This window comes from Neomonachus schauinslandi, chromosome 1, assembly GCF_002201575.2.
Source record: "Neomonachus schauinslandi chromosome 1, ASM220157v2, whole genome shotgun sequence".
NCBI lineage: Eukaryota > Metazoa > Chordata > Mammalia > Carnivora > Phocidae > Neomonachus > Neomonachus schauinslandi.
The window spans coordinates 208,622,262-208,637,419 of NC_058403.1; the positions used below are offsets into that span (position 1 = coordinate 208,622,262).

Genomic DNA, 15,158 nt, shown 5'->3' on the forward strand with positions numbered 1-15,158 from the left:
CGGGCCGGGCAGGGGCGAGGGGCGCCGGGTGAGTGTCCCCGCGAGCGGGTCGGCCGGGCGGGGGCCGGGGCCGGGGCGGGGGCGGGGCGCGGCCCGGGGCGACCTCTGTCTGCCCACCCCCCACCGCCCGCACGCCGCCCGCCCGGCCCGGGAGAGCGGGGTCGCGGGCGTGAGGGGAGGGGGGTCCCCCCGCGGCCCGAGGGCCTAGAGCGCCCTTTCCGCCGCCGCGGCCCCGGGGGAGAAGGGCCCAGCCCGAGTTGGCGCCTGAAATCGGGGAGGTATGGGGGGGGCACCCCTCAGCTCTGGGGTCGGGAGCTCAGGCGCCCCCTCCCCTGGAGGCGATCCAGACCCTCTCCATCCCAGGAACCCTGGAGGACCCCTAAGTATTGTTCTCCCCACCTTCCAGCCTGAGGTCGGGAGTTCAGGAGGCCCTTCCCCAGGAGGGGGATCGCGGGTTCCCTCTGACCCCCTGGAGCCCAGTTATTGTTCCCCTCACTCTCCAGTCTTGGGGTCCAGAGTTCTGGAAACCCCTTCCCAGGAGGTGATCCAGGGGTCCACCTGCCCCCCTCCCCCCGGGGAACTCAGTTCTCCTCCCCCCCCTTCCAGCTAAGAGTTGAGAGTTTGGAAGTCCCCTTCCTCAGGAGGCCATCTAAAGGTCCCCCTGCCCCCCAGAAACCCAGGAGGGGACCCAGGCATTGTTTCCCCCGCACCCTTCAAATGTGGTGTCTCGGTTGAGGAGGTGATCTAAGAACTCCACCCTCTCCATTTTCTTAGCCACTTGCAGCTGTGGGGTTGTGGTTCTGGATGTCCCTCTCCCCAGGAAAGCCAGAGGCCCCCCTATCCCTCCCTCCAGGAACAGATCTGTTTGTTTGCTCCCCAACCCACAGCCATGGGTGGATAGCTCAAGACATCACCTCCCCATCAGGTAATCCTGAACTCCCTCTGCTCCCCAGAAGGGCTCCCAGCAATGGTTTCTCCACCCTGCTTCCAACCTCCAGGCATGGGGCTGGAACTCAGGATATTTTCTCCAGGAGGGGACCAAAAAGTGTCCTGACACTCGTCCCCATACCTCAGCCTTGGGATCAGTTAGTTACTCAGGAATCTCCCTTTCCTAGGAGATGACCCAGGAGCCCCCCCGTAACCCCATAGGGGCCCCAAGTATTATTTTTGCCCCCACCCCCACCCCACCTAGGGATTAGAATTCAGGATCTGCTATCCAACTGGGCAAACAGGTATAACACCTGTCCCTACTCACCTGGCTAGGGGTCCATGGATCTCTCTGTGCCCCAGTGGGTCCCACCTTATCCCCGCCACCCCACCCCACCCAGCTTTAGGAACTGGCATTTGGATACACAAGTGTTTTGACAGTTATTCCCACCCCTGAGCTGTGAGATCTGGCATTCCAGTCACCTCTTCCCCAGCAAGCAAGCAAGCCAGAGGTGCACCTGCCCTCCCCCAATGAAGCAAGGGGAGTACCAGATGTTGTCCCCCCCCATCCCCCAGATCTAAGCTTCAGAGCTCAGGATGCTTCCTCTCTGTGCGGCAAGCCAGAGGTTGCCCTTGCTACTAGGAACCCCCAAATATGTCACCCCCGACTACGGGACTGGAATTCAGGCCATGTACTTAGGAGCAAGCACAGGAACCCAGGCACTCACCCTCTTCCCCATGAGGGGACCCCAGTCAAGCAGGTAGGAACCCTGGACTCTCTCTCCTCCACAGGACACAAGCTTCCCACCAGAGGAGGAGACCAAGATGGAGAGAGGGGCAGAGCCCTGGAGCTGGGTACTGGAGACCTCTAGTGCTGGGTCCCGTGACTTCCATCCAGGTGTGGTGCTGAGAAGGGAAAGTTCCCCCCACTCCCACCCCCCATGTCCCACCAAGGTCCCTCTTCTCCCTGCTCTGGCTGGAGCGCATCACAAGTCTCCCTGCGATTTGAGACAAGAGCAGGATCCATGTGTGTATTCAGGAGTGGGTTTTGGGCCGTGGCATGGTCCCCTCTCACTCCCCTGCCCAGACTCCAAAAGAGACCCCCTGGCCTCCAGAACCTACCCCCCACCCACCCTCTGTCCTCACCCTGCAGATCCTGCCCCAGAAGCAGCCAGCACTTCCACGCCAGGGATGCGGCGCTCGGTCCTGGTCAGGAACCCAGGCCACAAAGGCCCGAGGCCCACTTATGAAGAGCTTGACTCCGACTCAGAGGACCTGGACCCCAACCCTGAAGAGCTGGACCCAGTTTGTGAAGACCCAGAGCCCGACCCAGAAGACGTCAACACCGTCTCTGAAGACGTGGACCCCAGCTATGAAGATCTGGAGCCCGTCTCTGAGGACCTGGACCCCGACACCGAAGCTCCGAGCTCCATCTCAGCCACCCGTGACTCGGATCCCCAAGATCTCGACCCCATGTCTTCAAGTTTCGACCTCGATCCAGACGTCATCGGCCCGGTCCCCCTGGTTCTTGACCCTAACAACGACACCCTCGGCCCCACCGAGTCCCCAGACCCGGACCCCCTCTCATCCAGCCTCACTGCCACGCCCGAGGTCCTGGCCACCAGCCCCGCGGTGCTCCCTGCACCTGCCAGCCCGCCGCGGCCCTTCTCCTGCCCCGACTGCGGGCGAGCCTTCCGCCGCAGCTCGGGGCTGAGCCAGCACCGCCGCACCCACAGCGGCGAGAAGCCGTACCGCTGCCCCGACTGCGGCAAGTCGTTCAGCCACGGCGCCACGCTGGCCCAGCACCGCGGCATCCACACCGGCGCGCGGCCCTACCAGTGTGCCGCCTGCGGCAAAGCCTTCGGCTGGCGCTCCACGCTGCTGAAGCACCGCAGCAGCCACAGCGGCGAGAAGCCGCACCACTGCCCGGTGTGCGGCAAGGCCTTCGGGCACGGCTCGCTGCTGGCGCAGCACCTGCGCACGCACGGCGGCCCGCGGCCGCACAAGTGCCCCGTGTGCGCCAAGGGCTTCGGGCAGGGCTCGGCGCTGCTGAAGCACCTGCGCACGCACACCGGCGAGCGGCCGTACCCGTGCCCGCAGTGCGGCAAGGCCTTCGGCCAGAGCTCGGCGCTGCTGCAGCACCAGCGCACGCACACGGCCGAGCGCCCGTACCGCTGTCCCCACTGCGGGAAGGCCTTCGGCCAGAGCTCCAACTTGCAGCACCACCTGCGCATCCACACGGGCGAGCGGCCCTACGCCTGTCCCCACTGCTCCAAGGCCTTCGGCCAGAGCTCCGCACTGCTGCAGCACCTGCACGTGCATTCCGGAGAGCGCCCCTACCGCTGCCAGCTCTGCGGCAAGGCCTTTGGCCAAGCCTCCAGCCTCACCAAGCACAAGCGGGTGCACGAGGGCGCGGCTGCGGCCGCCGCCGCCGCCGCCGCTGCCGCCGCCGCCGCCGCGGGCCTCGGCCTCAGTCCTGCCTCCATGTTGAGGCCGGGGCAGGTCTCCCTCCTGGGTCCTGATGCTGTCTCTGTTCTCGGCTCTGGCCTGGGCCTCAGCCCGGGCCCCAGCTCTGGCCTGGGCTCTGACCCTGGCTCCGTGGTGGGCTCCCTCCCTAATCCCAGCCCCAAAGCTGTCTCTGGCTCCGAATCTACCCCCACCCCTGATTCTGTCAAATCTGACCCTAAGCCTGGTCCCGACGCCAATCCTGACCTCGTGGCCAGCCCTGAGCAAGGATCTGGTCCCAGCCCTGACCGGGGTCCCGTGCCCAGCCCCGACCCCAACCCTGAGCCTCACCCTGACCCCTGCTCTCCCACCCATGATACTGTCAGTCCGGCCCTCCCTACTGGCGAGAGTCCTGAGTGGGTGCAGGAGCAAGGGGCACTGCTGGGGCCCGATGGCTGAAGTGGACGCCAACACTCATGGGGGGCCTGGGGAAGTTGTGTGTCATGCAGTTTAGTAAAATCCTCCCACTGCCTCCTGGCTCTGTGTTGTGTGGCTTGCCTGTTTCTCTTTCCTCTAATGCACACCCCCTTCCTCAGGAGATGGGAGGGTGTGGTCGGTGCCAGCCATAGCTGGAACCCCAATGTCCTGACTCCACCCTAATCCTCCAGGCTTCCCAGTTCCCCCACAAGGTCTCACACTGGTCCCTTCCAGCAGTTAACACTCTGCTCTCCCAGGCCTGGCCACCCTAGTCATGGGCAGACTTCCCCTGCAGGTGATCTGAGCAGGATCCCTTCCCTTTGGCTTTTCTATGAGTGGTGGAATTTCTGGCATGTTCACAGTCTAGTGGGCTGATAATGGAGACTGATACGAGACTCTGCAGGCAGCCCTACCCATCTGCTCACATAACCTACTCCTTGTCCTTCACAGCCCAGGTTATAGGCACTGCAGTGGACAGAAGAGGTTGCTCATTTATGTGCTGAACAAAACTCTATTGATTGCTGGGGTCTCAGCCGGGGACAAGATAAGCACGGCCTTCACAGAACTCACAGATGCCAAGCTCAGGAACATTGAAGAAGTAGTTCCAGGGTATATAGTTCATTCTAAGAGAAGCATAACAAGACTTTTTCCCCCCACACATCAGACAGGTAATGTGCTGAGGAGGTAACAAGGTTTGGGAGAGACACATCTCACACAACGGCATGAACGGTCAGTCATCACGCTCATGGTCCACAAAAGGATCAAGAGCTCTGATTTAGGTGGGGGGGACTGCTTTCCCAAGGAGGGATTCCATAATCCCAATAACCACTACTTTAATTGTCAGTACTGTTTGCCCAGCCTTGTGCAGTGCTCTTGCATTTTGCGCTCTTGCATTTTCTCATTTAATCCAACAGCTCCAAGGGGCAGGTAACTATGACTAAGTATCCCCATTTTGCAAATGAGTAAACGTGGAGTTTAAGGGACTTTTTTTTTTTTAATAAAGACTTTATTTGTGAGAGACAGAGAGAGCACAGGCAGGGGGAGCGGCAGGCAGAGGGAAAGGCAGCCTCCCCGTGAAGCAAGGAGACCGATGCGGGACTCGATCCAGGGATCATGACCCAAGCCAAAGGCAGACGCTTCACCGCTTCACCGACTGAGCCACCCAGGCATCCCTTGAGCCACCCAGGCATCCCCAAGGGACTCTTTGGAAGATGTAGAAGTGGCAGTTGGCCGGGCCTAGATTTAATCTAAACTGTTTGTTCTCCAGAGTTTGCGTAATTAACCAGCATTCTTTTCAAAGCAAGAGTGCAAAGGCCCTGGGGCCTTTGAGCGGTAAGCCCAGGGAGATGGGGGCCAGAACAGAGGGCTCTGGTACACTGAGGTCAGAGTTCGCTTGTCATCCTAGAGCAATGGGAAGACAGCAGGTTGCAGCAGAGGGCTGATAGGAACTACTCTTGGAAAATGCTTCTGGCTGCTGCCTGGGGAGTGTAACTGGAGAGGGTCAGGAGTGGGAGCCTCAGGTCAGGGAGGAGGTTGCTGCCAGGAGGAGGCCAGGAATGATGGGGGACTCTGGGCTGAGGGCCACAGGAGTGGGGATGAGTTGGTCCTATTTGGGACATACTTAGGAAATGGAATAGGATTTGCTGACAGTTCAGACGAGAGGAGCAGAAGCGGAAAGAGTTGAGAGTAACCACGGGGTTTCTGGGAGGATGGAGAGGCAGCCATGAGACAGGACGTATGGTCATCACCGGACTCTGCAGAGGGTAAGGGGTCAAGCACTGAATATGGAACCCTGGAATTTGGCACGGGACGCGGGCATGACAGGGAGCCAGGGCCGAGCCGGCCCTACGCCGGCACTCTCACAGGCAGCCCATCCTCCAGCACATCGATCGCCCGCGGGCGTTAGGACCTCAGGGCCGCCCTCCGCCCGCATGGAGCTAGTTGAGGCCCGCATGCGTGCTGCGGCAGCCGGGACTGTCGTGGCGCAGGGGGTGGGACGGGATCCGGTCACGTGCGCTTCCCGGGGGCGCTCTGGTCACGTGACCGCGGCGGGAGTCAGCTGACGCGAGAGGGTTTGAAGCGGCACCGCGAGGGAGCGAGGCCGCTGCAGCGGCGGCGGGCGCCCGGACCCCGGCTGCCCGGCGGTGTCCGGCGGCGTCCGGCGCTCCCCGCCCCGTAATGGCAGCCCCCGTGGGCCGGCGGAGCTCAGGTGAGGGCGCGCGCGGCCCCGCGGGACCCCGAACGCGGGCGGCGGGCGGGCGGCCAGCTCCCCGGACCTGGGGCGGCGGAGCTCCCGGTTTCCCGTGCCTAAACTCTGGTGCTGACCTCTCAGCTTCCCGGTGGTGAAGATAGGGACAGATGGCTCCTAGAACCTGGGCGGCAGGTGGGCGCCCGCTCCTCCGACCTCGGAGTGGCGGGACTCCTGTGTGCTCTTCCTGGACCCAGGTTCTGCTCAGAGTTCTTAAACTCAGGCAGCGGGTGGGCCGCCAGCTTCTCCAGCTCAGGCCCGGGAGGTGTCCGGGGTTTGCGTTCTGAGCGTTGTTCCGATTGCTCAGCGTTGCTGGACCTCAGCGGGCACCGGCTTCTCCAGCCCTCACGTGAAACTCCCAGGATTCCCTTCCCCAATTCTTGAGGCAATGCTCAGCTTCTCTAAACTCAGATAGAGGGCTGGGGGGCGGGGGGGAGTTACCTCCTTGAACCCAGGCGCCTAACTCGATCTCATAAGTCCAAACCTGTGGAAGCTCAGTTTTCTTGAACTCAAGCGGTGGAAACCCAGCCTCTAGTCTCTTCAGTCTCTGCTTCTGATGGGGGAGCCTGGAGGAAGACTCTTTGTGTTGGTCTTCCCTTCTTGAGCTAGCTGGAGATACCTGAAAGCTGTCCCTGCTGGTAGGATCTGGGGTGGGTTAACTGAGATCCCAGCTAGGGAGGCGGGCCTGCCCTGTGGCTTCCCATCCAGCTATCTTGTAAACAACCACAACAGCATCCAAGCTCCAAAGGGACAGGCCAGGAGCTGGCTCTCCCTGCAGGACAGGTTCTGACAGTGCTCACATTCGCCCTGGCAGCTGTGTCAGGCAGGCGCGGGCCAGGCCCTAGAAAGAAGCAGGGTTCTCCCGGTGGGGGTGGTGGGGGTGTGTCAGGGACGCTCCTGGGCTGCTGTGACCAGCTGTGACCCCAGCGGTTGATGAAACCTTGGACCTTTCTCTTAAGTTGTTCAGGAGTGAAGAGAATAAGTAGTGTTAAGAGTAAAGCCGATTTTCGGGCGCCTGGGTGGCTCAGATGGTTAAGCGTCTGCCTTCCCACTCAGGTCACGATCCCAGGGTCCCTCCCCGCATCGAGCTCCCTGCTCAGCGGGGAGCCTGCTTCTCCCTCTGCCTCTCTCTCTCTCTCTCTCTGTCTCTTATGAATAAATAAAATCTTGAAAAAAAAGAAAAAAAGGAAAAAAGAATAAACCCTATTTTCTGAAGAATTACCAAGATTTGGAGGCTGAACTGAGGCTTTTATCTGCTTTATCCCGTTTCATTCAGAGAACACCTTTCAGAGTTTCAACCTCAGGGTAGATTTTTTTTTTTTTTTTTTTTTAGATTTTATTTATTTATTTGACAGAGAGAGACACAGCGAGAGAGGGAACACAAGCAGGGGGTGTGGGAGAGGGAGAAGCAGGCTTCCCGCCGAGCAGGGAGCCCGATGTGGGGCTCGATCCCAGGACGCTGGGATCATGACCTGAGCCGAAGGCAGACGCTTAACGACTGAGCCACCCAGGCACCCCGATTTTTTTTTTTTAAGATTTTATTTTTAAGTAATCTCTACACCCAAGGTGGGGCTCAAGATCAAGAGTCGCATGCCCTTCCCACTAACCAGCCAGGCGCCCCATCCAGGTAGACTTTTTATTTCCACTTTTCAAATGAGAAGATGGAGGCTTTGAAAGATGACCAGGATCCCCCCAACTGGGAAGTGGCAGGTCTGGGATTTGGTTCTAGGGCTGTGAGAGTTCCAGAAGCTGGTGCCCTTCATGAAGATGCTATATTAGCTCATGAGCTAACATACGGGCAGTGTGGTAATAACACCCATTGGCTTGCAGTGAGTCTTCAGCAAATATGTTCTGTTATTGTTACTGTTGTTGTCGATCTCCCCTTCTCTGGGCCTGGGGCTTGTGAGGGTGTCAGCTGGATGGGCCAGGTCATGATGAGTGGAAAAATCCTTCTTTGGATGTTTGACCAGAAAAAAACTGGAATGTAGCTGAGCTCCATGCTCATACCTGGAGGCTGGAGTTGAGATGAGCTCTGGAGCCTTGAGTGCCCTGTGGGAAGCCAGTGGAATCAATTCGTTCTCTTCCCAAAATCCACAACTGGAACAACGATGGAATGTTCTGACATTCTTACCACAAGCCAGCCCCTGTGGTAAATGTTTTGTAAGCATCAAATCCTCAACTTCCTGGTGAGAGGTGTTTTTGTCCCGTTCTGCAGATGAGAAAGCTGAGGCTCAGAGGCAGAGTGCCCTGCCCAAGCCAGTGAGAAGCAGGGTCAGGAATCAGCTCAGGCCCTTTTGAACCCCAAATCCAAATTTGTAACCTCTGATAGGACTGCTACATATAACCACAACATGTTGCAGATTTTCTGGGTTTTCTTAGATCTCTCAGAGTTCTTTGGCTGGTGCATGGGACCTGTTTCCCCTGATGGCAGGTGGGTCTGCCTGGGCCTGGTCCCCACCGCCCTCCCCCATTCCTGCAGAGACTGAGCGGCTCCTAACCCCCAGTCCTGGGTATGGCACCCAGGCCGGGGCTTCCCCGGTCCCTCCGGAAGAGGAGGACCTCCGCCGCCGGCTCAAGTACTTCTTCATGAGTCCCTGTGACAAATTTCGGGCCAAAGGCCGCAAGCCCTTCAAGCTGATGCTGCAAGTCGTGAAGATCTTAGTGGTCACTGTGCAGGTGAGTCCTGCAGGGGCCCCAGCAGAACACCACCTGTGGCCGCTGCTGTGTCTGGAGTCGGAACTAGTCCAAGCCCTGCAGCAACATAGGAACAGTGGCAATGGCTGTAATCATTCAGGAAGCCCTCTAAGATCTGTGGTGGGAACAGCTCCTTGTAACCTCACAGATGCCCTTTGAGGTCCTGGCAACCGCTATTGCCACCATTTTATAGATGAGGCAGCTGAGGCTCAGAGAGGTTAAGGGACTTGTCCAAAGTCAAACAGCAACCAAGCATGGGGAGCTGGCGCTTGAACCCAGGCAGTCTGATGCCGTGTTCACTCTCAAAGAGAACTGACCCAGTGGTGGAGCAGACAGTTGCTGACCCCTCATCCCAGGCCCTGTGGTGGGCTTTGGGGACCCCAAGGTGAATCAGAGCCAGCCCCTGCCCTAAGGAGCCTCTGGTCTCATGCTGTGATTCAGAGTATATTAGGATACTTCGGGTTTCCTTTCGGTAAAAGGACCCAACAGTGGTGCTTACCCTGTAGGTTTGGGTTTAGCACAGAACCTAGCACCTGGTAAACATCTAATGAACACTGTTGTCATGAGAGACGTGAGCACCCGCTGTGTGTTGCTCCCCGGGGACTTATGGTGGGCATTCCTCGTGCCCCGCATTGTCAACTCCCCCCCCCCCCGCCCTCCCCAGCTCATCCTGTTCGGGCTCAGCAACCAGCTGGCAGTGACATTCCGGGAGGAGAACACCATTGCCTTCCGGCACCTCTTCCTGCTGGGCTACTCGGATGGGGCCGATGACACCTTCGCGGCCTACACACGGGAACAGCTCTACCAGGCCATCTTCCATGCTGTAGACCAGGTGCGGGCAACCAGGGGCAGGCAGGCAAGTGGGCAGGCAGGCAGGCAGGGGAGAGTGGGCAGGGCTGACGGACCCTCCCCTTCTCTGCCCACAGTACCTGATGCTCCCTGATGTGTCGCTAGGCCGGTATGCCTACGTGCGGGGCGGGGGTGGCCCCTGGGCCAACGGCTCAGCCCTGGCCCTCTGCCAGCAGTACTACCACCGAGGCCACGTGGACCCAGCCAACGACACCTTTGACATTGATCCCATGGTTGTCACTGGTGAGTAGGCAGGGCAGGGCATAACTGTTGGTAGCGTCGGCTGCTGGAATTAAAATCCCAGTTCTGCTTCCCATTCATCTGGCAGATAGGGTTGTCCTGGTCGTTAATAACTTGATGTTTGCAGTGTCTTTGGTAGAATGCTTGGTGTGCAGAAAAATGCAAGTGTTGTGTTTTTTTTTTTTTTTTTAAGATTTTATTTAGTTATTTGACAGAGAGAGAGAGAGAGAGCACAAGCAGGGGGAGTGGCAGGGAGAGGGAGAAGCAGGCTCCCCGCTGAGCAGGGGGGCCCGACGCGGGGCTCGATCCCAGGACCCTGCGATCATGACCTGAGCCGAAGGCAGCCGCTTAACGGACTGAGCCACCCAGGCGCCCCAAGTGTTGTGTTTTAATATCGTTAATTCACTAAGCATTTGGGGGCCCACTGAGCGCCAGGCCCTCGGGCCTGTGTAGGCAATAAGACGAACTGGGCCCTTTCCAGGGGAGACAGTGGGGAACAGATGACAAATGTTAAGTTCATAGTGGGACGTGAAGGAGGGAAGGGGGCTGCTGGGGACTCTGGGGAGACCTGCCTGTGCCTCTCCCGCCCCCAGTGTCCCTTCCCTGACTCCCTGTCCTCAGACTGCATCCAGGTGGACCCCCCTGAGAGACCCCTTGTGCCCCCCAGTGATGATCTCTCCCTCTCGGACAGCAGCGCCAGTTACAAGAACCTCACGCTCAAATTCCACAAGTACTGCCTGATGGAGGGGCCGCCAGGGCTGGGCCGAGGGTTGGGGGAGGCAGGATGCCAGGCATCCTTGGCCACCCCCCACCGGCGGGGACAGAGAAAGACCATGCTGATGCCTGTGTGTGAGCACTTCCTCTGCAAGCTGCAGAGTCAACGTGGGGCAGGAGCGCTGCGGTGGGGGGCAGGGGGCGGCAGGAGGGACCAGCAGAGCCCCTCTCCCTCACCGAAGCTTCCCTCCCAGGCTGATCAACGTCACCATCCACTTCCAGCTGAAGACCATCAATCTTCAGAGCCTGATCAACAATGAAATTCCTGACTGCTACACCTTCAGTGTCCTGGTAAGCCCAGTGTCCAGGACAAGGGGGGCAGGCGCTCCAGTGATAAGGGTTGCCCACAGGGCTCCTGAGCTCCGGGGCTGGGGACCCTTGGCCAAGGGCAGCTTAGGGGTAATAAGGGAGATGGGGCCAGACAGACCATCCATCATGTGGGTCTGGGAGCCTGAGTCTGCCAAGGTTTACTCTGGCCTTTCCTGCCCTGCCATACCCCTGCAGATCACTTTCGACAATAAGGCGCACAGTGGGCGTATCCCAATCAGTCTGGAGACCCAGGCCCACATCCAGGAGTGTAAACACCCCAGCGTCTTCAGGCATGGTGAGCCCCCAACCCCCAGACCCATGCTAGCAGGGGCCTTGACCTGCCCGGGGATCCCCCAAGCCCCAGACCAGCACGGGCCCAGTTCCTGATTCATCCAGGTAACCCATAAGCCCACTGAGTAGCCACCACCAGTCCTGCAGCCTCCTAGGCCTGGGCCTAGCCCCATCCCTAGTCTCCCAAGGCCCCAAGCCACTCCCGGCCCTACCCAAGTCCTCTCCCCATAGGAGACAACAGCTTCCGGCTCCTGTTCGATGTGGTCGTGATCCTCACCTGCTCCTTCTCTTTCCTGCTGTGTGCCCGCTCGCTGCTGCGTGGCTTTCTGCTGCAGAACGTGAGAGCTGCGTCCAGTGGCACGCATGTGTGCCTGAGCCAGCCTCTCCTGGCTCGGGGGCCATAAGGGCCGGGGGAGAGAGGGTCCCTCGCCCGGGCCAGCCCTCAGCCCACCTGCCTCCTGCAGGAGTTTGTTGGGTTCATGTGGCGGCAGCGGGGACGGGTCATCAGCCTCTGGGATCGGCTGGAATTTGTCAATGGCTGGTACATCCTGCTGGTCACCAGCGATGTGCTCACCATCTCGGGCACCATCATGAAGATTGGCATTGAAGCCAAGGTGGGTCCTGCCCGGGGCCCTGTTGACTTGTTCCAGGCCTTGGTCCCTTATACCACCTCCCCGGCATACCCCTCCCATACCTGCCTGGGGCCACAGCCCCTGGGAAGAGCCAGGCCAGGTGAGGTTGACACTGCTGCTGTCCCTAGAACCTGGCGAGCTACGACGTCTGCAGCATTCTCCTGGGCACCTCCACGTTGCTTGTCTGGGTCGGCGTCATCCGCTATCTGACCTTCTTCCATAAGTACAATGTAAGCTTCGAATGTGTAGGCTGGACCCTCCAGGTGGTGGCCGTACGCTCCCCACTTCTCACTTTCTTCCCCCGGATAAATACATACACCTGTAGCCATCACCAGCCTCTATAGATGGCCTGTCACGAGCCTCTTCCCCGTACCTGCCCACCCCAGATGTACCTGTCCCTGCCCCCAAACCAGAGCCATGGGAGCCTGCTGCTTCATGCCACCCAGCTGAGTCTGGCCAGGGGGTATCCTCAGGTCCCCTGCCCCCCCCCCCCCCCCTTCTAAACTACCTCCAGCTCCTGTGGCCACTCTGGTGTGACTTCAGCCAGGCACTGCCTGCTTCCCTCCCATTCGCAAGGCCAGCCTAGGTTGTGGCCACACCCTCATCGAGGCCTCCCCATCTCCCTGCCACAGATTCTCATTGCCACACTGCGGGTGGCCCTGCCCAGCGTCATGCGTTTCTGCTGTTGTGTGGCTGTCATCTACTTGGGCTATTGCTTCTGTGGCTGGATCGTGTTGGGCCCCTACCATGTGAAGGTAGGGGCTGTCCAGGGCGTGGTGCTCATGACCCACAGTCAAGGGGTTCCTTTCTCCCCTCTCCAAGCCCACTGCTAAACCCTCTGACCCCTGGTCTATTGATTGTTGATCTGGGCACCCTGAACAGCCCACCTTGACCCCTGGTACCTTACCAGGAGGTCTCCAGCAGTTCTGCCCATTGTTCCCTCTGACTCCCCGTGAACCCACCCCATCCCCAGCCCGCAGTTGCACCCACGGTCCTTCTGACCCCACAACCCCACTGCCCTGCTGGCAGTTTCGCTCGCTGTCCATGGTGTCGGAGTGCCTGTTCTCGCTCATCAATGGGGACGACATGTTCGTGACGTTTGCCGCAATGCAGGCTCAGCAGGGCCGAAGCAGCCTCGTCTGGCTGTTCTCCCAGCTCTACCTCTACTCCTTCATCAGCCTCTTCATCTACATGGTGCTGAGCCTGTTCATCGCGCTCATCACTGGAGCCTACGACACTATCAAGGTCAGCCCCGGCCCGCATGCCCTCCCCTAGCCTGTCTCCATGGGGGGCCAACCCTCACGTACATACAGCCCTGAACCTTGGGTTCCAGGGCCCTTGGAGTTGGCCCCAGCAGGGTCTCAGGGGATGTGGTGCAGGGTGAGGAGGGAAGGACCCAGGGAAAGAAGGTGGGAGACTCTGAGAAGCCGGAAGAGAGGTGGCTGGGGGTGGGGGGAGGTGTGCTGATCACAGGGGCCACATTCTCGGTTTTATCAAGGTGGGGCTCTGGCCAGGTAAGGTTCCTGTGTCTGCTTTTACCAACAGGGAAACCAGGCTGTAGAGTTTTAGTGACTTCCCTGAGGTCAGCTACTAAGTGGTCGAGCCAGGCTCAACCCAGGACTGTGTGTTTCCGGAACTCCTGATCCTCACCCTCCCATCCTGTAGGGTGGCCTGGGTGGGAGCTCTTTGGGTCCAGGGAATGGTGGTGGTTCTGCAGGCTGCAGGGGTCAGAGGAGAGGGGTTGGAGTAGAATGTGAGAGGCAGGTAGACACGATTCTTTTAGCAGACGTGTCTGAGGGTCCTGTGCTGGGTATCTAGGAAACATGGTATATACAGGCTATCCCAGAGCAGTAGGCAAGATGGATGATCCATGAACAGAACTGGGATGACCAACTGGTGAGAGGGATGAAGGTTACAAAAGGATCCCCTGCTTTAGACTCGTATTGGGGTGAGTCCAGGGAAGTTTCTAGAATGTGCTAATACTGGTCCTAGCCACATGTAACTATTTAAATTTTGACTTTAATTGAAATGAAATACAATTCCACATTCAGTTCCTCACTCACACCACCTGTCAAGTGCCCAAAGGCTAACGTGGCGAGTGACTACCAGATTGGACAGCACAGATGGCAGACCTTTCCTTCGTCTTAGAAACTTCTGGATTGACAAGAGGGGAGTCCAAGAGAGAGCACCAGGGAGAAGGAACAGCCAGAGCAAAGGCCCAGTAGCCAGAAAGGACTTGGGGATGAGATGATGGCTTCTCTACCAGGTTGGGAGGGGTGAAGGCTCTGCCGAAAGCCAGAGTTCTGCTGGGGATGCAGGGGTGCACCTCCCCCAAGCATGGATACAGTCATCCCACAGATACACTCCTGTCACTCGGGTCCAAGGAGCCCCCCGGGTCTTGCTCTAGCACCTAGATGTCACACGTGTGTATCAGCCTTGGATATAAAGCGCAGACCTTGCTCCTGCTGTGTGCACCCACTCAGTAGATGTGCCCATGCAGGCACCCCGCTTGTGTCCGGTATGGCTCCGGGTGCTGGGGCAGCGGCAGAGGGCACCAACTGACCGAGATGCGGGACGTGCACATACTCAGGGGCCAGGCAGTGTCTCCCGGGGAAGCAAACCCCGAGGAGTGACAGGTGGAGGGGACCTCAAGTGCAAAGGGGTGGTGGGGGTGGGGAGCTTGGCTGGTGGCTGAGTCACAGGGAGGAGATCTCGCTGGCTGGCTGCCTGGCGAGGAGGTGGTGGGGAGGGCGGACCTCAAAGGGGCCACCCCGCATTTCTCCCCAGCACCCAGGCGGTGCTGGCGCAGAGGAGAGCGAGCTCCAGGCCTACATTGCTCAGTGCCGGGACAGCCCCACCTCCGGCAAGTTCCGCCGCGGGAGCGGCTCGGCCTGCAGCCTCCTCTGCTGCTGCGGCAGGTTCGAGCTAGGGATTGGGGGCTGGGGACAGGGAGCGTGCCCGAGGGAACTGCTGCCTTCCGCCCCGGCTGACAGGCTGCTTGCTACTGCCTCTCCTCCAGGGACGCCTCGGAGGAGCATTCGCTGCTGGTGAATTGACTCGGACCCGCCACTGCTACTGGACATTAGCCCTCCGACTGCGGAGACTCACGCTTATTTATTTGTAGGGTTTGCTTTTAAGGACCGGTTCCCTGCTGCGCCCTGAGGACCTGGCCCAGTCGGGTCGGACACGGGTGGGACAGGGCTGGGGTGGGTGTTAAATAAACGGGAAAATAAACTTGTTCTCGTTTCTAGCGGGAGGGGCGTTCCCTGCGC

General features: G+C 59.4%; 2 protein-coding genes and 1 non-coding gene across 9 annotated transcripts; 2 read left to right on the forward strand and 1 right to left on the reverse strand.

Annotated features, from left to right (window-relative positions):
* Window positions 1–11: 11 nt before the first annotated feature.
* On the forward strand, window positions 12–3,903 carry ZNF358 (zinc finger protein 358). 2 transcript variants are annotated; one of them, XM_044918152.1, is made up of 3 exons: window positions 12–28; window positions 1,720–1,825; window positions 2,081–3,903. In XM_044918152.1, the coding sequence occupies exons 2-3, from the start codon at window positions 1,753–1,755 to the stop codon at window positions 3,829–3,831; spliced, it is 1,824 nt and encodes a 607-aa protein (XP_044774087.1). In that variant the 5' UTR covers window positions 12–28; window positions 1,720–1,752; the 3' UTR covers window positions 3,832–3,903. The 2 variants fall into 2 exon arrangements, with proteins under 2 accessions (XP_044774087.1, XP_021560965.1); XM_021705290.1 differs by lacking the exon at window positions 12–28 and adding an exon at window positions 780–925.
* A 604-nt stretch (window positions 3,904–4,507) lies between these two features.
* Window positions 4,508–4,611, reverse strand: LOC123323234. Its single transcript, XR_006539297.1, has one exon. It is a non-coding gene; the product is annotated as a small nucleolar RNA U13 (small nucleolar RNA).
* A 1,292-nt stretch (window positions 4,612–5,903) lies between these two features.
* Window positions 5,904–15,106, forward strand: MCOLN1 (mucolipin TRP cation channel 1). 6 transcript variants are annotated; one of them, XM_021704987.2, is made up of 14 exons: window positions 5,904–6,058; window positions 8,577–8,773; window positions 9,456–9,623; window positions 9,718–9,883; window positions 10,502–10,610; window positions 10,849–10,945; window positions 11,159–11,258; window positions 11,486–11,592; window positions 11,719–11,868; window positions 12,015–12,116; window positions 12,519–12,641; window positions 12,916–13,131; window positions 14,674–14,804; window positions 14,973–15,106. In XM_021704987.2, exons 1-14 carry the CDS (start codon window positions 6,028–6,030, stop codon window positions 15,046–15,048), a joined length of 1,773 nt encoding a protein of 590 aa, XP_021560662.1. In that variant the 5' UTR covers window positions 5,904–6,027; the 3' UTR covers window positions 15,049–15,106. The 6 variants fall into 6 exon arrangements, with proteins under 6 accessions (XP_021560662.1, XP_021560667.1, XP_021560665.1 ...); XM_021704992.2 differs by having other exon boundaries at window positions 13,065–13,131; XM_021704990.2 differs by having other exon boundaries at window positions 13,065–13,131; window positions 14,906–15,087.
* The last annotated feature ends 52 nt before the right edge of the window (window positions 15,107–15,158 follow it).